The following is a 22890-nucleotide window of genomic DNA, read 5'->3' as shown; positions in this document are numbered from 1 at the left end:
GTTGAATTTAGAAAAATCCAACGTGTGATACGGGATCCAGGTTGAGACAAGGCTGGTAAGCTGAAAAGAATATAGGGCTTATAAATAGCATAAGGGTGTAGGGAGTAGAGTATGTGAATACCATAGTCTTTTCTTTAGTGCTTAGCTCTTGTTGAAGCATTCTGGAACCTCACTCCATTCTTGTTTTCCTTTTATTTTAGTTCCTTGTTCTTAGTATTGTTCATGGTCGAAAATTAATAGAAATTGTCTTCTTTTCTTCGGTAAATATGGATCCATTACATTGGTGATTTCATTATTCCTCCTCTACCAATTGGGTGGCTTCCTTTTATTCTCTTCCATACCCTCCGACTCCCCTTCCACCCCCGAGCCCTACTTTTCCGCCTCCAGTTCCAGATCAATCCGTCTTACGAGACATGAGTTGTGACTCCATTCTATTTGCTGAACTAACAGATGAAGAGACTAATATGAAAGTTGCAGTTTCAGTACATGTCTACTCAGACATGACTGCAGAACTGGTGTTCGATGAAATGCCTCACTGCCTCTCCAAGGTGTTTGTTGCTCCACAGCCCAAACAAAGGCCCGACACATTGGAGTTTGAGCACTCTACAATTGTTGCCACTTTGTCTGTTGTATCTGCGAAATAAAGATACATCCACTGAGTTGAACTCTGATTTGGATAACAAAACAGCGGAAGCAGGTTTCGTGACGGCAACTCTTGATTCACAACCACTTGTGATTGTTACTGGGGAGACAAAGTCAGAATTCGAGCGGCACGAAGCTCTGTCCATTGGCTTTATTTTCCCAGACCTTGAGAAATTTGGAGTTGTTTCCTCACTGTTAGATGAAATGCCTGACAGTCATGTAGCGTATAGGTATAGTCTAACCTCTGAATATGTGGCTGCTCCACATATGTTACTTCATTTCCCATTTGATCCGGGGTCAGCAGTTAGACTTGTTATCGATAAAGGTGCAACAGGGGCTTGTGTTGGACATACCGCTATTTGCTTGAGCAATGTTGAAGGAAAATTATGGGCCAGCGAATCTGGTCAGAAGCTGGACATGGAGTCTGGCTACAAGATGTTCGAAACAAAGCTGGAGAAGGACAATTTTGCAGCGTTTTGTGGTCATAATAGAGCAGTGACCACTGCACACACTATATTTGATGATACGATGGGCAGGTATAAATCTGCATATTCTTTTGATCTTGGCTCTACAAAAAGGTACCTCGAATCTAGGAGTGACATCTTGATTATGGATGGGATCACATTGATGCATAAGATTAAATGCTTAAACCTTCCATTTGATCCTGGTGTATATATTGTTCTTGATGTTCCTGCTCTTTCCTTTGAGATGTGTAATGATCTTAGAAATGTTCACCATATTGCTTATCCATTGCGTAAGTCAAGTGGATGCATCATTTTGCTAGAAGTAGGCTCACTATTCACCCTCAACGGACCATATTGGAGCTGCTCTATCAAAATTCCTCTTGTTGTTCATGATATGCAGTTTTATTGGAAAGTACCAACTCAAGCTAACTGCGGCATTGTTGATGCTTTTATTCATGGGGATTTCTCTTTTGTTGCTACGATTGAGGGTCTTCTTAATCTTGTAACGATACTTGTTACTAATAGTGATTTGAAAGCTTCTGTTACAAGGTCTAACAGGAAAAGAATCTGGTGGACACCATTGCTATTTGTAGTTGTATTTTCATCTGAGACGTATTTCATTCGATACGTTTCAGATCAAAACACTTTTCCTTATGACATGCGTAATGAGCTATTCTCACTCTTTTTGGACGTGACAGTGTCATACTCGTGCAATAATCAAGAGTGCAGATGACGACTTGAAAGTTGTACAGCTGTGTGCGCATTCTCTTTTTGTTGAAAAGTCAATAATTAGATAGGCATATCACATTGTCGAGATTGGATTTGGTCGGGAAAGTTTGGTTACGGAAATTGACAAGCCACCAGGCTATACCACTGCTACACTTCTTGAAAGAGATGTTTTTGATGACAGAGAAATTTCTACAAAAAAAAAATGGAGCCTGCACTTTTTTGCGAATGTTGGATTGGGTTGGCAAATTTACTTGCAATTTTGAAGCTCGTGCTAGTTAACTTTCCAGTCTCAAGAGATTCAACCATATTTCCAATAAAATATGTTGTTAGCTCTTGCATATTACATGATAACAAATATTTGATAGCTAAATATGCCAAAGACTCAAGCAAACAAGTGGCTACTCAGTTGATCTATCTTGGAGAGAAGTATTTTGCTGCTGAAGAAATCTTATTTATGGTGCTTACAGAGATGAGGGAAATTCAGTGTCAGGCTACCAAGGTTGCTGGTGCTACTCTTGGTTTCAATGTCATGCAAGTTATCACTAAGCCTATAGCTGCTGCTATTGCTTATGGTTTGGACAAAAATGTTTCTAAATGTGCCATAAAAAAATCTGCGAAGATCGTTAACAAAATGAGTGACCTTGGATTCCCAGCTACATGTTTTGCTTGCAGTCAGTTGCTCTCTCTATATAACCAGTTTAATAAAATATAGTCTGCAAATATTTTTCTGCTAGTGGATAAAGAAAACATAAAGCCAAATGCCTTCACTTCCCTTAAAATGATAGATTCCAAGGATCACTCTTATGACATTGCCGAAATGGCGCATATTATTGAGACCATACAGGTTGAAAGGATAAAGCTTCATATTTATATATCAGGCATCATGGCAAAGCATTATACCTTTGGTGGTCTTGTAGAAAAGGTGACACCACTTGGTGTGCAAGAGAGTCTCCTTATAGCAGTCATCAAAGCTTCTTTAAAACTAGTTATACTAGTGTGGAGCTATGAAAATTCAGTGTGTATATCCTTTGTCGAGGCAGTTCTGAAGATACTTTTATCCGCGTTACATGTTGACTCTATGGATGGTGGAAGTCTGTACTATGTTCTCACTCACAATTTGGTTGCATTCAGTGATATTATCCAAAAATATAATTATGCAGAAGAGGCAACCAACGAATTAACAATTGATGGTTTATCAAAAAAATATGTTGTCCTTATCCATGTGATGGATTTACCGCCTGGAACCATTGCACTGTTAGCGGAGGCTGGATTTAAGGTGACTACAGTGGATGTAACTGGTGTAAGCATTCATTCTTTTGACACAAATAACATCACCAGTCTACCGCAGTATGTAAAGCCACCCATTAATTTTCTTGAAATGCTTGCTGATGGAGAGAAGATGATTTTGGTGGGACATGAATTTGATGGTGCCCGCATATCATTTTCAATGGATTGGAGCTCTATCTTTCTAAAGTTTCAAAAGCAGCATTTGTTATTGTAGCAAATATGCAGAGTCTCATCTTGTTCTTTAGCCTTAGAGAATACTTTGGTATGGAGAAAACTGGTAGCAGGTTTGCTATTAACATTGTTCATAACCCGAAACTTGAGGACAAGATTCTTATTGACGGTGGGGGTATTGTTATGAATAGGCCCATTACTGATTATGTTATTGGGTTAAAAGCTAAGATATTTGGGCCAGTTGCTGAATTGAGGAAAAGCCAATGTGTGATGTGAGATCCAGGTTGAGACAAGGCTGGTGAGCTGAAAAGAATACAAGGCTTATAAATAGCAGGAGGGTGTAGGGAGTAGAGTATGCGAATACCGAGTCTTTTCTTTAGTTTGGCTTAGCTCTTGTTGGAGCATTCTGGAACCTCTCTCCATTCTTGTTTTCCTTTTATTTTAGTTCCTTGTTCTTAGTATTGTTCATGGTTGGAAATTAATACAAATTGTCTCTCTTCTTCAGTATATATGGATCCATTACATAAAGCTTGTCCGGATGAACTAACTCCTAATAGGCACGATCACAAACCTTTTGTACCCATCCCCCCTTACGTAATCATCATCAGTGCTGGAGATAATAGCTCTGTTACCCCAAGCAAATAAAGTAAATACACCTCTTCCATAGAGCCTGGGAGAGTAGAGATATAGAAGATGGTGGAGAGTGAAGTTTTCTTTAACTTCGGAAGCCAGATATTGGAGACACGCAAAAACTCTCCATACCTGAGGTCCTACTTGGGCTAGACATGTCTTGTATTTCTTGCGCATGGCTTCAATGACAGAATTAATCGAAGGCTCGAATTCGGGGATAAACGGGTATGTATACGTAAAAATGTGACGAGCTCGATAAGAAGTGATATGCTCATCTTCCCGGGCAGGGTAGATATGTGTATCGTGTTTTCACTTACATTCCTCCTGAATAATGAGTTGGTGCTTCGATCGGATCACATAGACATATTCATCCACCGGACGGTTTCAGTCACTAGTTTGTTTTTCAGTTTTTCCTCGTACAATGCAATCCGTCCTAAAATCCAATTTTTGGGGCATAATATCCGATACTATCGGTTTCGTATCATCTTTTTCACTCTTAGTAGAAGGACTTTTAGCAATGGCTTTCCCCTTCTTAGAAACCACCGGTGCATCGACTTCTAATACTTCAAGCACAGGGGTCATCGAAACTTGTCTTTCAGCAGTGCTAGAACTTGGAGGAGTAAAAGTTCCCGTCACGGTCATGATTTTGACATTCTGTGATTAGATTTTGTAAAAGAGAGTTTAAAATTGAAGAAATATAGGAACAAAAGGCGAGTGTTTCAAAGAAATGGTAGAGTTGCTATACTAGGAAAAACTAAAAAAGATAAACATAGTAAAAGACAAAGAATAAGGATTTCATACTTATAGACAAGGAATCACCATTGCCGCAGTAACCAACAATAGTATCATTTTCCAATTAGAAGCCACCATGTGTCCCGAGCATGAAACAGAGAGGACGCACATTGCTTCAGGTTCGGAGTTAGTGGTGTTAGACATCTCATTTCCTGCCAAAATATTTTCATTTCCCAGTGCTATTCTAGAGAACTGCCCGAAAAGTGGCTGAACTTTTGTATTGGTAAAATTGTTTACCCTCAAAATTGGATAACAATTGAATTTATACGTGATTTTAAGGATACGTGATATAGCTTGATACAAATTAAGAAAACAGATTAATATTTAAATTGACGATAAAAGAATAAATGCAAACCACACAAATTGAACAGCCTTGGCCTTCGAGTTCGATCACCCTCGAATCAAGAAATGCTTCAACTAATGTAAGAACAGAATAACAAGATGATAAAGGCTAGAAATAATAGTATATTATTTTGTGCTGCGTATTGCAATGTTCCTTACAAATGATCAGACCCCCCTTTTTATATTAGGGGAGTCCTACTCTTGATACAAATCTATATAAGGTAAAAAATCTCATGATTTGCTAATTAATCGGTCTCTCCTTGATACATGCCGGGATTTTTGTCGTGATCCCCAACCGATCGCGGATACTTCGGCCTTCTGTTATTTGGCTCGGCAAATTTTTCTCGATCTTGTTTGGTCTCGATTTTGTTTGGTCCTAGGGCCACCTCAACGATTTGACTTCGTCCCCTTGGTTCGATATAACCCGAGATCGAGCTTTAACCTATCACATTTCAGTCTTGATTGGTCACACAATAGGCGAATCCGGTTTAGACCATATACAGATAGTTCCCTCATTTTTCGGAGAGAAGATGACGAGAAACGATATGAACTTCTGAATCCCGCTTCGATGGATCATGACGTAAGCGACAAACGGTTACTGAAACATCCGATCATGACGTAAGCGACAAATGGTTACCGAAACATACCGTCGGTCCAGTTACCAATGCATTAAATGCCTTTCAGTTGTTGGTCGGCCACTACAGGTTTTGAACCGTCATTAGCAGACTATAAATACCCCAACTTTCATTCATTCAAACTTTACAAACAAAGCTCCTTCTATTCTTGTTCTTCAAAAATCCCTTCATTCTTTAACTTTTGTACCCAGATGTCTTGAACCTTTAGCAAGCCACTAAGCATACCTTCTTAATTTTCTCTTCTTCATCTCTGCACTAAAATGGCGAAAACTTCTAAAACTATCCCACAAAAGGAGGCCGCCTCATCATCACGACCCGCACGCAACGGGACTGCGGCGGAACCACACCTTGATGAGTTCGTTCCTGCAGGGTTCCCGACCATTGCTGATTTCAAGGTCGAAAAAACTTCTTTGGTACCGGGTCGATACAAGCCGATCTTGAGATATATATGTACGATCACTGATGATATCCTCTCCAAGGTCAAAGAGGATTGCAACTGGGCCGACAAGCATGTGGTGGTGCCTTTTCCTGAGTAAGCAATTACTACCCACGTGAAGGATTTTCTAAGTGTTTGCACTTACCCCTTCACGTTGGTTCCCTTAGACCCGGTCATTATCGCCTTCTGCAAGAGGTACAAGGTGACCCTCGGTCAAATTCACCCCTCTTTCTAGAGGATAGTGATTCTTCTCCACTTTTTTGTAAACAAAATCGAGGGGTGTCCCTTCACCCTCGATCATCTTATGCGCCTGTACAATCCCTGATTCTATCGAGGGGGATTAATCAAACTTGCTCGCCGGGCCAATAGGGCCCCGTTCTCGAGTATAGATGAGGCTCGGGACCGAGGTTGGATGGGCCGATTCGTTCGAGTAAGGACTTTGGACTTGATCCCTGCCGAGGACATGTCATTTTCCGAGAAATGGAACATGAAGCGTAAGTACAACTTCGCCTTAAAGATTTTATTTATTGTTTCTCCCCTTCTCTCCCTTCTTATCGGTGTTTTTGTGGTGCAGTTGTGGCTCAGATACTGGATGACGTTCCCCAACTCAAGGGGTGGGTTGAGGAGCTTGTGTCATAGAGACCATATTCCGAGCGTGCATGGATTAAACTGTCGAAGGGTCGGTGGGAGGCCCGTTATTATGGTAAGTTTTCTTTTCTGATTCAATAATGTTTGACTTTCTCCTTGCGATGTCGAATTCTAATCGGTTCTATTTTCTTTTGTAGGTCTCTCCAAGGATGTTGCTATGAGGCCTCCATCCGGTGATGAGGATATGCCTCTTGAATCCCTTGCCCCGAGGCAGGGTGATGAGAAGAAAAGAAAAAGGGCCCCGAGATCCCCGAACTCGAAGAAGTAGAGACCGAAAAAAAGGCAAGCGCGCAAACCCAAAGAAAATATCGGCGCCCTCTCATCAGACTCAATCCGCCAACTGAGGGATGAATCCAAAGAAGAAGAAGAAGAAGAAGACAATTCTGAGCTAGTGGCTCGGGTGCGAACTGCTTTGCCTCAAGCCGGGGAAGCTGTTGAAAAGGCATTGGCCGAGATCTCCGAACCGGAATGGGATGTGGCTACTTTGCCCCAAGCTAAGGGAGTCGAGAGGGAGACCGGGGCCGACACTTCTCGAGCAAAGGAAGGTGCCCAGAAAGATGTGCTTGGGGCGACTGACCTTACCGGGTCTCCTCAATTCTCAGATGCTATGATCCATGAGGCCGGTATGCTAGAAGGTCGTTCTTACGAGGGGCCTCAGGGGGCGACAGATATCCATAACTTCTTGGATGGGTTAGAGTCCATTGCCACAGATGACGTCACTGGGCTTGGTGACTTGCTGGTGCCAAAGAAGGTACCATCATCGGGGGCCAGTGGGTCTTCTTCGAGCCCAAAGTTGGTGGATCGGTTCCCGGCCCCGAGCGTTAACCCTAATCGAAGGGAGTCAATAGTTTTTTCTGTCCCGGAGGATGCTTGGGTTTTCTCTGCCCCCGTGGGGGTCGCTAGCTACCTTCGGTGCATGGTGACCGAAGAGGACCAGGCTATGATGGCAGCGGTGGAAGCGCCCTGCATGTTCAATGAAGCTCACCAGGCTTTGAATCGGGTAACTTTGAGTGTCCCTTTATTATATATTTTAAATTTGAAGTTGCAAATAATCCTAACACCTTTCTTTATGCTTGCACGTCTCGCTACTACACCATGAGACTTTCCTCCGATACCGGGAGGAGTTATCCCAACACGAGGCCGAGGTTCAGGAGCTTACTGAGAAGAGGGATACTTATAAGCTTCTGAGTGAGAAACCTCAGGCTGAGTTAGAAGCGGCTCGAAAGGAGCACGCCGAGTGGGCTGAGCAGGTAAATCGAGTGCTTGAAGATAGTGACGATGAACTAGACATAGTGGCTAACGATCCGATCCTGCAGCTTCGACAAAGGCTTGAAAAAATCGAGCAGCACCAGGCGCAGGTAGACACGATACAAGCTGAGGCTGAGGAGTTCAAGAAAAATATGGATCTCATAACCTCGGAAAAGGAAGTTGTCCAAGCACAACTGGCATCGGCCGAAGCCCAACTTCGGGCTACAAAAGAGGAAACCTTGGTGCAGGCCAAGAAGATCGAGGAGCTCCAATCTGAGCTAAACTCGGCCATTTCTAGTCAAAAGAGTCTGGCCAAGGAACTCGAGGCGGCCAGATCATAGGTGGTTGTGGCCAAGACCAAGGCTGATGCTAAAGTGGCCCTATTCAAGGATGATGTCGAGGCGATTCAGGCGCAGGCCAAAAGCTTGGTGGAGCATGCAAGGTGGCAAGCTCGAAGGGAAGCCCTCGAGGGAGTCCATGCTCAGAGCTTCGACATACTAGCGGAAATCGAGAATGCCAAAGTAGAAGAAGCCAGGGCCCGGAAGCTGGCTTTTCTCGAGGAAGATCCTGAGGATGAAGACGCTGCCCCTAATGAGGACCAGGCCACTTAGGCCTTTAAATGTTTTTATTATTTGCTTTTTGCATCTTTTTGAGGCCGTTTTGGCCATTGTAAATTTCTGTATCGGGCCATTCTGGCCTTTGTAAAAAGATTATATATATATAAGGCTTTATTTCCCTTTCGGCTTTTAAATTTTCCCTTAGGCTTTCTTTCCATTTCGGCTTTCAAATTTTCCCTTTGCTGTATTACTTATATTCGTGAAGGCCGGAATGCCTTAGCATAAAATAACTTAGGTTATGTTAGAAAAATCAAACAAACCTTGCCTTTACATTACTCTGTTTTAAGGCATTTTGGGGGTTCGGTGTTACCGGAAACCTTTTCCCAAAGTAGGTAGCCGAGATTATAGTTTGCCGAGGGTAGCCTTTAGAATCTTTTATGAAAATATTTCTTTTTTGAAGGCCTAGTTTTTGTTACGGGTTTCGAACGTCTCCAAGCCATGTTAATATGGTCGTAGCCTTTTAGTTCAGGAGCTACCCATTGGACTTGATTTCCCAAGCTATCCGGGCTTGCCCAAGATAACAGTCCCCGAGTGGGGTGGTCGTGGCCTTCAAAAATCGGGGGGTTGCCTAATAGGTCTTATGCCCCCGAGGCCCAGTGACTTGGGCCGTTCGAGTTTGTTTTCGGACGGAAGTCCCCGAGTGAGGGAGTGATCATTCGTACTCTGCTCATAAGCGGCCCTTGAGCTTGTTACCTTTAGGAGATCGGAAGTACGAAATTCTTTAAGGGAAGTAAAGAGGATATTTTTTTAAAACATAAGATGATTGCAAGGAAAGTACTTCTCTTTATTCTTGTGCAAAACAGTTATACATGCATACATATTTTATGCCAGGGCTCGAGCAATCTATGTGGGCACGGTTCATTTGACCATTTGGCCCTTACAATAAATCTTACCTATAGAGACCCTTTCCTTTACGAAGTAATTTCCTCGCTAAAGTTAATATCCGAAGGTAATGCATATCTGAGGGTAATAACCCCCCAGTATTCGAGGTTGATTATAGAGGAACCTCAGATACTGTTAATGCGATCTTCGACACCGATTCATAATCGGTCTTTGATTCTAAGTTAGCACGATCCATTGTTGTCTCGTTAAAAACCTTGCCGAAAAATCCATTTGGGACAAAACCGGTCTAAGAAAAAAAGAGTGCAACGCGTGCTTTCAGACCTAAAACTTCGTGCCGTTTCTTGTCGATCACCTGCAAGTGTTAGTCCAAAATAAAAGGAAATGAATGGGGTCGTACCTTAGCAATAATATCGTTTTAGGTGAGTTACATTCCAATAGCTCGGTAGTTGTTCTCTGTTCATCATTCCAAGCTTATAAGATCCTTTTCCGGTGACCTCGAGAATCTGGTGCGGTCCTTCCCAGTTCGGACCCAACTTCCCTTCGTTCGGATTCAGGGTGTTTAGTGTGACCTTCCTTAGTACTAAGTCCCCAACATTGAAGTATCGAAGGTTGGCCCTTCGACTGTAATACCTGTCGATCTATTGCTTTTGGGTAGCCAATCGAACAAGGATAGGTTTACGCCTTTCATTCAATAGATCCAAGCTCGTATTCATGGCCTCGTCATTTGATTCCTTTGTTGCATATCAGAATCTGATACTTAGCTCCCCGACTTCGACCGGTATTATGGCTTCGGTGCCATAAACCAATGAGAATGGAGTAGTCCCAGTACTGGACTTCACAGTCGTGCGGTATGCCCAAAGGACTTCGGGCAGGATTTACTTCCATTTCCCTTTGGCGTCGGTTAACCTTTTCTTAAGGTTTTGGATTATAGTTTTGTTGGTCGATTCGGCTTGCCCGTTCCTGCTAGGGTGATAAGGTGTTGATAAGATTCTTTTGATCTTATAATCTTCGAGGAACTTGGTCACTTTGCTGCCGATAAACTGTTTCCCGTTGTCATACACAATTTCGGATGGCATCCCGAACCGACATATGATGTGGTCCTAAATGAAGTCGATGACTTCCTTCTCCCTAACCTTCTCGTATGCCTGCGCTTCAACCCACTTAGAAAAATAGTCAGTCATAAATAAGATAAATTGAGCCTTACCCGGTGCCCATGGAAGGGGGTTGACGATGTCCATTCCCCACTTCATGAATGGCCATGGTGACAAGACCGAATGTAGCACTTCCCCGGGTTGGTGAATCATTGGAGCATATCTTTGGCATTTGTCACATTTTCGAACGAACTCCTTCGCATCTTTTTCCATGTCGATCTAGTAATAGCCGGCTCTGATCACCTTTTGAACAAATGAATCGGCGCCTGAATGATTTCTGCAAGTGCCCTCATGAAATTCCCTCAGAACGTACTCGTTATCTCCCGGTCCCAAACATAGTGCTAGTGGGCCATCGAATATTCTTCTGAACAAGGTTTCGTCCTCAGATAAGTTGAATCGGGCTGCCTTTGTGCGCAAGGCCCTCGATTCTTTTGGATCTGAGGGAAGTTTCCCGGTCTTCAAATACTCTACGTATTTATTTCTCCAATCCCAGGTTAAGTATGTGGAGTTTATCTCGGCGTGACCTTCTTCTACTACTGACCTCATGACCTATACAACTGTCCCCGAGTTGAGCTCGTCGTCTTCGATCGATGACCCTAAGTTTGCAAGGGCATCAGCCTCACCATTTTGATCTCGAGGTACGTGTTGCAAAGTCCATTCTTTAAACCGATGTAACATTACCTCTAACTTATCTAGGTACTTTTGCATTCGTTCTTCTCTAACTTTGAACGTTCCGTTAACTTGATTCACCACAAGGAGGGAGTCACACTTAGCTTCGATCACCTCCACCCCCAAGATTTTGGCCAGTTCGAGACCTGCAACCATGGCCTCATATTCGGCCTCGTTGTTAGACAATTTCACAGTTCTAATGGATTGTCTAACTATGTTAACTGTGGGTGGCTTCAGTACGATGCCAAGTCTGGACCCCTTTGCGTTCGATGCACCGTCCGTAAAGAAGGCCCAGATTCCTGAAGACGTCCCCGAGTTTACCAACAACTCTCTTTCGACCTCGGGTATTAGAGCCGGCGTGAAGTCAGCCACGAAATCTGCCAAAATTTGAGACTTAATGGTTGTTCGGGGTCGATATTCAATATCGTACCTGCTGATTTCCACGGCCCATTTGGCCAATCGTCCTGAGAGTTCGGGTTTATGCATTATATTTTGCAATGGGTAAGTTGTCACAACACATATAGGGTGGCATTGAAAGTACGGTTTCAGTTTCCTGGAGGCGCTTAGCAAAGAGAGCGCCAATATTTCTAGGTGGGGATATCTAGTTTCGGCCTCACCCAAGGTCCGGCTAACATAATAAATTGAAAATTGTGTACCTTGTTCTTCCCGAACTAGGACTCCACTTACCGTTATCCCTGATACTGCCAAATACAAGTATAGTTGTTCGTCTGCCCTTGGTGTGTGAAGCAGTGGCGGGCTCGATAAATATCGCTTAAGTTCTTCCAAGGCCCGCTGGCATTCCGGGGTCCATGTGAAGTTGTTTTTCTTCTTCAGCAACGAGAAAAATTGATGACTCTTATCGGAGGACCTTGAGATGAATCGTCCCAGGGAGGCTATGTGCCCGGTTAGCCTTTGCACGGCCTTCACGTTGTCCACTACCATGATAACCTCGATAGCTTTGATCTTGTTGGGGTTGATCTCGATTCCTTGGTTAGATACCATGAATCTGAGAAATTTACCTGATCCGACTCCGAACGCGCATTTTTCCGAATTCAGCTTCATGTTGTACTTCTTCAATATACTGAAGGTTTCCTGCAAATGCTTTAAATGGTCATCTACTCACAGGGACTTAACTAACATATCGTCAATGTAAACTTCCATAGATTTCCCTATTTGTTCTTCGAACATCCGGTTCACTAGGCATTGGTAAGTGGCACCAACATTTTTTAATCCAAATGGCATTACGTTATAGCAGTATGTGCAATACTTAGTGATGAAGGAGGTCTTTTCCTGATCATCCGGGTTCATTCGTATTTGGTTGTACCCAGAGTAGGAATCGAGAAAGCTGAGGATCTCATGGTCGGTCGTGGCATCGATCATGCGATTGATGTTAGGCAAAGGAAAAGAATCATTGGGGCATGCCTTATTTAAATCCTTGTAATCCACACACATTCTCAGTTTGTTCCCTTTTTTAGGGACTACTACTACATTTGCTAGCCATTCCGGGTATTTGACTTCCCGGATGGACCCTATTTTAAGGAGTTTAGTTCACTTGTCCTTGATGAAGGCATGCTTGATCTTGGACTGGGGTCTCCTTTTCTGCTTCACCGGATGGAATTTCGGGCCCAGGCTCAGTTTATGAGCGGTGATCTCCGGTGGGATCCCTGTCATGTCAAGATGAAAGCAAGCAAAACAATCCATGTTAGCTATAAAAAATTGAATGAGTTTTTTCCTAAGCTCGGCGGTTAACCCCGTGCCCAGGTATACCTTTCGATCGGGTTGATGTTCGATCAATATGACTTGCTTCAGCTCTTCGACTGTTGATTTGGTAGCGTCGTAATCATCGGGGACTATGAAGGATCGAGGAACCCCGTAATCATCATCTTTGTCAGCCCCCTGCTTGTCTAGTTGGGTCGAGGCCGGCATAGGTGATTGCTATTTAGCTTCCTGTTTTGCTTTCGAATCTGGCTCCTATGAGAGTGTTAATATTGGAATTACTTCATCGATGTCAAACATTTCCCTCGCAACGGATTGCTCCTCGTAGATAGTTTTAATCCCCTCCAGTGTTGGGAATTTTAACTCTTGGTGAAGGGTCGAGGGCACAACCCTCATGTTGTGGATCCACGGTCTCCCGAATAGGGCGTTATATCTCATGTCCCCTTCGATCACATAAAACTTGGTCTCCTGGATGGTTCCGGCTACGTTTACCGGTAACATTATTTCTCCCTTAGTAGTTTCACAAACCATGTTGAATCCGTTTAGTACTTGGGCTGCATGCACGATTTGGTTCTATAGGCCGAGTTGTTCTACGACCCTCAATCGAATGATGTTGGCCGAACTACCTGGATCGATTAACACACGTTTAACTCAAGTTTTATTCATGAGTACGGATATTACCAGTGCATCATTATGGGGCTGCATGATTCCTTCTGCATCTTTGTCGTTGAAAGATAAAGTTCCTTCTGGTATGTAATCTTGAGTCCGTTTCTCCTTCGTGATTGATACTTTAGTGCGCTTTAACATCGGACCTTGGGGAACATCGACCCCTTCGATAATCATATGAATGGCGTGTTGAGGTTCTTCTTGCTCGTTTTATTTATTAGGATCCTTATTTCTGAAATGATTCTTGGCTTGGTCGCTCAGAAACTCCCGAAGGTGCCTGTTGTTGAATAACCGGGCTACTTCTTCTCTCAATTTTTGACAATCTTCTGTTCTGTGGCCATGGGTGCTATGATATTTGCACATTTGGTTGGGATCTCTTTAGGCTGGATCGTTTTGTAAAGGTCGAGGCCATTTGGTATCTTTGATGCATCCGATAGCTGATACGATGGCAGCTGCATCAACATTAAAATTGTACTCTGATAACCGTGGTGCTTCTTTAGGTCCGACAGGCCTATCGAAGTCGTTCTTACTCATGAACCCTCAAGAGCTCTGGCCTCGATCACTTCTCCTTTCATTTGGTACAGGATTTTGCCCAGATCCGCTACTCATTCGATCTCCATTATATGGCTGGTATCGATCCATGTTCAACCTCGGCTCTAGGTCAATGTCCCTCTTGATTCTACCGATGGGTCTGATAGGATAAACAGACCCGGAAGGAGCCCCAAGTTGATCGTCTTCGACCCTGATCTTCGATTGATACCGATTATGCATATCAGCCCAAGTAACAGTCGGGTATTCTATCAAATTATGCTTCAACTATTGCGAAGCCACCGAGCTTCAAACATTGAGTCCTTGGGTGAAAGCTTGAACAACCCAATCATCGGTGACCGGTGGCAGGGCCATCCATTCCATTTGGAATCGAGACACGAATTCTCTGAGCATTTCGTTGTCCTTCTGCCTTAACTTGAAAAGGTTCGACTTCCTGGTTTCGACCTTGATGGCCACGACGTGTTCCTTTACAAAAGAATCTGCAAGCATAGCAAATGAGTCAATAGAATTAGGTGGTAAATTGTGGTACCATATCATAGCTCTCTTTGATAGGGTCTCTCCGAATTTCTTTAGCAAGATAGATTCGATCTCATCATCCTCTAGATCATTCCCTTTGATAGCACATATGTAAGAGGTGACATGCTCGTTCGGGTCGGTCGTTCCATTGTACTTAGGAATCTCGGGCATGTGGAACTTCTTGGGAATCGGCTTGGGATCCGTGCTCGGGGGGAAAGGTTTTTGCACGAACTTTTTGGAATCCAAACCCTTCAATATTGGCTGTGCCCCCGGGATTTGATCGACCCTGGAGTTGTAAGTTTTCACCTTCTTGTCGTTTTCCTCGATCTTCTTTTCCCCCGACTCAGTTCATTTACTCAGTTCTTCAAGCATCTTCATGATGGTAGAATCGGTCCCCGATTCTTTCCCGTTGGATTTCCTTGAAGCCAATTCGACCCTGTGGACAACTTCCTAGGACGGCTCGGGCTCGATCCTGCTCGGTGGGTGATTCTGGTTTTGGAGCTGGGCTATAGCTGCATGTTGAGCCTGCAACATTTCGAAGATCACCTGCAGGCTGATCCCGTCCTCTTTGCCTCCATGTGTGCTTTGAGCGGCTGATCAAACATCTCCACGGATGCTGCCCTTTGGTTCGACGGCCAAATTTGCGTTGATGGCTACATGAGAGCTGACGTCGATTGGATCTACAGCCGGAACTCCATCGAGGCCAACCAAAGGTGCGTCGTTCCCTAGCGTTATATTATCATTTTCGTCGTGGTGACTGAAATCATTGTCAACGTGTAGGGGTGTTGACTGAGAGTTCGACATTTTGGTCCTGGAATCAAAGATACTCCAAAGAACAAGTATAAACTAGTGTGTGTTATAAAAGTTTGTACCAGATAATCACTATTATCCTTAGCCCCACGGTGGGTGCCAAACTGTTTACCCTTAAAATCGGATAACAATTAAATTTATACGCGATTTTAAGGATACGTGATATAGCTTGATACAAATTAAGAAAACAGATTAGTATTGAAATTGACGATAAAAGAATAAATGCAAACCACACAAATTGAACAGCCTTGGGTTTCGAGTTCGATCACCCTCAAACCAAAAAATGCCTCAACTGATGTAAGAACAAAATAACAAGATGATAAAGGCTAGAAATAACAGTATATTGCTTTGTGCTGCGTATTGCAATGTCCCTTACAAATGATGAGACCCCATTTTTATAGTATGAGAGTCCTACTCTTAATACAATTCTATATAAGGTAAAAAAATCTCATGATTTGCTAATTAATAGGCCTCTCCTTGATATGTGCCGGAATTTTCGCCGTGATCCCCAACCGATCGCGGATACTTCGGCCTTCTGTTATTCGGCTCGGCAAATTTCTCTCGATCTTGTTTGGTCTCGATTTTGTTCGGTCCCAGAGTCACGAGTTCAACGATTTGACTTCGCCCCCTTGGTTCGATATAACCCGAGATCGAGCTTTAACCTGTCACGCTTCAGTCTTGATTGATCACACAATAGGTGAACCCGGTTTTGACCGTATACAAAAATTTGTGCATGACATGTAGCCATGGCAAGAGATAACATATGGCAAGCATTACCCAGTCAGCTCAAGGTCATGCAAATAGTTAGATCGAAGATTGAGTATCAAGAAGCCAGCCCGAGATCATCCGCCAATCAGGCTATTTCAAGCCCGAATAGTCAAATTACGTGCAGATGGACATGTTCTACGAACCAGAAAACCCGAAAGGTCATGAGTATCTAGGTATATATCATCTCATAGTCAATGGACCAAGGAATATTTAGGATCCACCATTAACCACTTCCTGCATTTACGCCCCAGATAACACAACTGATCATGGCGGGATACACAGTTACCTTTAGATAATGGATACAACGTGGGGGCGAGATTCTACGGGGCAATTACAATAATTTGTACAAATATTTCTCTTCCCTGCGATTGTACCCGATTCTGATTCAATCTCACATACTGTTGTTATGTTGATTTTACTATAATATTCTTCTTTCAATTGTTGGCATTGTTCATCAGCTTCTCTAAGCCAAGAACTACTCAATACGAACTTTACTTTGTTATTCTATCTATTACATTACTTTTTTATTATTTTTTACTAGCAAAGAATCATTCCATAGGTTTAACTCGATTGTTTATACAAATTTAATTGATTTATCTAAAACTCAGATTTTAGGTTAAAAAATAAATAAGGTTGCAGGAAGATGTGGCAGAAACTAAACATGTGACTCATTTTGGTGATATCACTCTGTGGTGAGCAGCGTACGTTGCACAAATGTGCTCAAGGATATTGAAAAGAGCAAGGAATTTACTATAATTAAAAGGGAAGTGTCTGTGTCCACAAAGCGGGTCAAGTTTGATCCTAGTAGTAAAGAAACCAATTGCCATCGGAACAGGATCCACGTTTCAAAAAAAGGAAAAGAAAACAAAGTTATATAGTTGGCATAAATAATCCCAATGATGAACCGATAACATACTAGATCAATCCTTTGAAGGATATTATTCACTATAGTTTTGATTCATCTGGTCATAAGTCTGATGCTGAGTTCAACAGTGAAAGGAAAAGTATTTTATTATAAATTTATCTCAAGAATTTCTCTATAATATTTTACTTTATCACACATAAAATACGCTTCCGATATCCTTATTTATAATAGTACGAAATATATTTCAACTAGAAATACGAAAACCTATTCTTATATAATTCTGACTACAAATCCTATTTACACATAAATTAAATAAACTTGCAAATATTAAATCCTAAACAATTTCGATTTCCTTTATAACTTTGAATTAATTTTTCAACATTCTCCCATAATTCAAAGTTGTATACGTCTGACTTGTTCGTTGTATGAGAGCACTTCTCTCCAACTTTTACTTTTGTTGAAGCACATCTCTCCAACCCTCGTTGATGCACTTTGTCACCAAAAATCAATTTTGTTGAAGTACCTGTCTTCAACTCTTGTTGATGCACTTGTCACCAACACTCAATTTTGTTGAAGCACCTGTCATCAACTCCCATTGATGCACTTTGTCTCGAACATTCAATTGCTAATGCACCTGTCACCAGCTCCCAAATTGTTGATTCATATGTAATCAACTTCCATTTTTGTTTAACGTCTCTCCAACTTTTAGAGAAAAGCTTCTTCATCTTGTGCAGAATTGCTTGCACCTCTTTAAACTTGCAATATTGCAATTTTATTTTTAATCCACCTCTCTCAAACTTTTAGAGAAGATCTTTGTTCCTCTTGTCCATATTTGCTAGCGTCTCATTTGAACTTGAATTTTTTTCTCAATCCTTCTCAGCATGATTGTTTTTCGTGTATATATCATTGGCCCATCGTTTTCCAACATATTCAATGGCCAGACGGACGGTACATATTGGCTAGCGCTGCCCGCCGGCAGCGGAAGTTACTTGATTCTCTCCCAAGATCGTAGAAACTCTGATACCAATTTGAAGAAAAAGTATTTTATTATAAATCTCTCTGAAGGATCTCTCGGCAATTCTTCACTTATCCACACATAAAATAAGTTCCCAATACCCCTATTTATAATAGTACGAAAACTATTTCAACTAGAAATATGAAAACCTATTCCTATATAATTCTGACTACAAATTCTATTTGAACATGAATTAAATAAACTTACAAATACCAAATCTTAAATAATTTCGATTTCTTTTACAACTTTGAATTAGTTTTCCAACAAACATCGAATCTTAATAATTATCTCTTCGAGGAGGTTAAGAAGGGGAAGCGTGATCAGTTGGGACAAGATACTCTGGAGGTGGCAGGGACAACTCCTAAATCAGTAACCTTTTGTACCTAGGCAGAACAATTCAAGTGAAGGTTTTGGCAAAGATGCAGTTCCTCCCTCCTCTTCCTTTTCTCTCTCACCGTCTCTCTTTCAGATATTTCGCTCCTATCTAGCAATTAATTTCGTTGTTCTCTAACTACGTTAAGTTCATTTGGCCATTTGAAATAATAATATTATACATTTTAACATTTCTTTAATGTACAATATTTGTGTGGTTATGGTGATTCTGTTTACATTTTTATTTCGTCATGGTATATGCTCTCTTCACTTTCGTGGTGATATATTTCTCTTCAGATCCTAATTGTAAAATGTATGGATAGGAAAGCGCAAAAATAATTTTAGTTGATACTGTTTTCAGACCCTAATACTCGTCCTGGAGTACTTCCCCGGTGGTGCACGTTTTTTCTTAATGCAAGTTCATATACAGTTTGCTTGATATTGTCAAAATTGCATAAGAAAATTCACAAGTAGTGATTAGCAGTCAACCAAGAATCATAAAACAATTGTCAATTAACAGTATAATCAAGTCACGCTTTCACCTTGTCATGGGCAGCATATAATCTTTCTGTATCCAAAAAATGAGTTGCAGTAGAGAAGGTTCTAGCCAGAGCATAGCTTTTCAAGTTCCATGTTTTCATCCACAACCTGTTGCTTCCAAAGCACTCCTCACTTGACCTTCAGGAAATCCCATTTCCACAAGTTTCTGAATCTTCTCCTCAAGCCTGGATATTTTTGCACAAGTCTCAGTCTAGTAATGAGCTGTACACGTTAAGCATCCAACATAGCCCAATCTTAATTCTTTGAAGAGATACTTCACACTGTAATGTAACAGTCTTTCAGAAGAAACATATTAAATAGAAATCATATAAGATGGCAGCTTACAATCGCAGTTTCACTCATCTATCTTGTATCTGTACAGTCGTGAGAAAACAAGAGATATCTCTAATAAAGTGTACTTGTTTATTTAATGCTAGCTAGCCTCCCAGTCCTATCTGTATTATTGTAAACTTGTAACACGATTAAATCTTAGAAAGTGCAAAATCTGAAAAGAATATTATATTTCCAACTACCAATTAAAAATGATCGAATTTGACCATCAACTGGTATCTGGTTTGCTCACCAAAATTCTTTAGCATTGATTATGGTTCAAGGAGTGAGAGATAACATGTTATGTACACCCCAATAGGTTCTCTACAATTTATCGGCAATTCTAACCATGGCATCTGCAAGCTTATCAAGAACTGCTACTAAGCTATTGACATGGTCTTTCCTCTGCTCCCTATCCAGCTGATAATGTGCATTCTGAGCCTCAAGTTGGGAGCTCAGCAGATTACCATTCCTCTCCAATGCTTTGGCTAACTGATGCTGCAGATTGTCCGCTTCTTCATCAGTATCCGTGACACCGCGCTTCCGTTTCTTTCCTTCCTGAGCACTTCCTCCATCAGGATTTGAGGTCGGTTCCTTTTGATGATTTATACCTGCGGAGAACAAATAGCACAACTCAAGAAAGGGAAAGATCACCGACTTCCAACTTGTTCTTTTGGCCGATTCTTTAGCCTTCTGCAAGGAGGTGTTTCTTTTCTTTCGTGTTTAATTAATGTTTTTAGCTCGAACCCGCAACATTTGGGTTGGAGGTGGAGGGTGCTTACCACATGAGTAACCCTCTCTTGTTTAATTAATCTTCTTTTGAGATTTGTTTTCAAAGGACATGAGTAAGGACATTTGACAATCTCATATCTCTTCATTCTTTTCATATTTAGTAGACATGACATTTCAAATACTGTAACTTCAAACCAGCATTAGACATGGGATTAATGATGACAGGGTAACGCACAAGCTCCATCTACCTCGGGGCAGTTAAATAGACACTGCTAATTGCTTCAACTGTTTATATCAAGAGATAAAAGTTTCTATGGTTCTTCCAGCATGATATCAGAAAACCAAAGAGCCAAGGACCAGGTTTTCAGTAAGATCACTTTCCGTTCCATATACTCAAATTTAAGATTCTTCTCTTGAATTTATAAAAGATGGTGCTTTGACCAGTTTATACTTACCGGGTTAGAGTTATTACGGGAAAAGTTTGGAAAACACCACAATTTACCTTTACAGATAATTAACCATGCATACATGCCTTCGTTCACTTTGTATAAACGCAAAAACCTCAGTTGGACGTAAGTATAACCTATTTTCTATTACGGATGATCATTACTTAAAAACGGAATTAAATCAAAGCAAACCTCACGACAGAGAGGGTTTACATATTTAGGACTCTAGAGGTACCTTGAGCATGACACTCCATAGGTAGTGGTTGATACTGCTGTTCTGCCAAAAATAAATGTTAACATAAACTAAAGAAAGTCAAATACCAGAAGTATAAACCTCCCTAGAAGACTTAAATAAGTAAACCTATTCAGAATTATGCACTGGAGACAAGCAGAAGCTGCTGATACACACTAGCTAAGTACTTTTCGAAGGAATGAAAAGGAGAAAATATGTTATTCACAATACTCAAACATGCAACATAGTTCACCTGGTATTTGTGCACTGCACTGCAACTCAAAAGAGAACCAAGAGGTAAACGAAAATAAAAATTAATCTCTAGAAAAAGAAAAGAATGGCTTAAAAAGATAAAACTTGAAGAAAACGCCCTTTATCAGAGGCTATATTTCCATAATTGGTACAATTTTGAGCAACAAAAGTAGCCTAATGTGAAAACAGACATTTCGAAAGAATTCTTATCATTTACACCTAACAGGAAAAAAAAAAAAAAAAAGTAATCTAGCAGCAATTCTAGAATAATAATATCTGATGGTCATCCGTATAAAATAAACAAAAACAAAATAGACACTGTTATTGGATGGAATAGTACCGGAAATAGGAGTTGGAGCAGGAATAGGCATGTGCTTATCTTTGTCACCAGCTTCAGACTGCTCAAAATCTGAGAACAACCCTTCATCTGCTGCTGCACTCCGCCCGCTGTCAAACAATGCTTCTGGCTCATTAACTGCTGCTGCAGGCGCCAAAGCCAAAGCTAAACCTTCCTCTATCTCCTCTCCACCGCTTCCCCGGTCCAGAATTTGGTAGACCTCCCTATCAAAAAAACCGGGCAGCTTTCTCTCTCGCCTCAAGTCGTTCCTCATCACCCAAAATGACTCGCTTTCTTCCTTTATCCCACACTCCCACTCTTTAATCTTCTTAAAGTCACCGGCTAAATTACTCCATCTTTTCCGGCACTGAACCGGCCCCCGGTTCACCCCGTGCTTTTTACAGTAGGATGAAACAGATGCCCACTTGGGTTCAACCTGACCCGAACCCAATTCCAGTCCAGCCGTACGCCCTCTTCGGACCCTGTTCTCTGCCACTCTTTTGCCTTGTATGAGGACCAGGATTTCTTGCCTGGTCCATCGTGGCAGCCTGGGCGCTCTGTTTCCGTCATCGGCGCCGTTGACGGATTGTTGACGGCCGCCGTTTGAATCGCCGTCAAAGGGGGCAGGAGCGAGGGTCAATGGCTCAAGCGCCATTCAAATTCAATTATAAAAGAATAGGTTTTTGAAGCGCGCGTGAGGGTATTATGGTAACGGCGTTTTGTGTAGGATCCAGGCCCGTTATTTGATTACCACTTTAACTAGTGTTTTTGGTTGTTGAGAAGAGATGTGCCTTACTTTCAGAGAAGAGAGAACATAGTTATGGCATATGGGGTTGGGATCCTTTTTTGGTTTAACTCCGATGGTTATTGCTCATCTTTGTTTATGGAATATAACTTTATCACTAACATCCAAGAATCAAGAAATAGGAGGGGTATTACTGTTTTTGCCATCTGTAATCTTTAATATTTGGACAATGAATGACGATTATTTAATTCCCAATATATGATCACTTACTTGGTTTGATGTTGATGAAAATGGGCAAAGGGGCCTTATATCAATTAAGAAGAGGAAAAAGAAAAAGAAAAAAAAAAGGGGTGGGGTGGGGGGTTTGTGGGGGGGGGGGGGGGCGGCAAGGCAAAGGCCCAAGGGGGCCAAGGAGCTCCTGGGCAAAGGGCAGGCCTCTTTTCATATCAAACCATTTGGTATGTGTCACACTCTTCTCTCTATTTTTAAAGAGGTCACTTTACTTGGTGTGGAATTTAGGCGTTTATTTGATTAGCCATGCATTTCATCCAATCAAATGCCATCTGACTATCGGAGGCATCAATATTTGGTGCTATCCCATAGGCTATAACACACATTACCCCTTTATCACCAAATCTTTGGTTTTGGGCTGGTCAAAATACATCATCTTTTCTTTATCAAATATGTTTTTTCTT

General features: G+C 41.7%; 1 protein-coding gene across 2 annotated transcripts; it reads right to left on the bottom strand.

The window, feature by feature from the left end:
• Nucleotides 1-19618: 19618 nt before the first annotated feature.
• On the bottom strand, nt 19619-22475 carry LOC104111375 (trihelix transcription factor ASR3). Of its 2 annotated transcripts, XM_009621056.4 has the most exons (3): nt 21454-22475; nt 20865-20906; nt 19619-20062 (listed from the first exon to the last, which is right to left on the bottom strand). In XM_009621056.4, exons 1-3 carry the CDS (start codon nt 22103-22105, stop codon nt 19776-19778), a joined length of 981 nt encoding a protein of 326 aa, XP_009619351.1. In that variant the 5' UTR covers nt 22106-22475; the 3' UTR covers nt 19619-19775. The 2 variants fall into 2 exon arrangements, with proteins under 2 accessions (XP_009619351.1, XP_009619352.1); XM_009621057.4 differs by lacking the exon at nt 20865-20906 and having other exon boundaries at nt 21454-22354.
• Nucleotides 22476-22890: the final 415 nt, after the last annotated feature.

This window comes from Nicotiana tomentosiformis, chromosome 8 (assembly GCF_000390325.3).
Source record: "Nicotiana tomentosiformis chromosome 8, ASM39032v3, whole genome shotgun sequence".
Lineage (NCBI taxonomy): Eukaryota > Viridiplantae > Streptophyta > Magnoliopsida > Solanales > Solanaceae > Nicotiana > Nicotiana tomentosiformis.
This window is presented reverse-complemented; position numbering and strand designations above follow the sequence as displayed.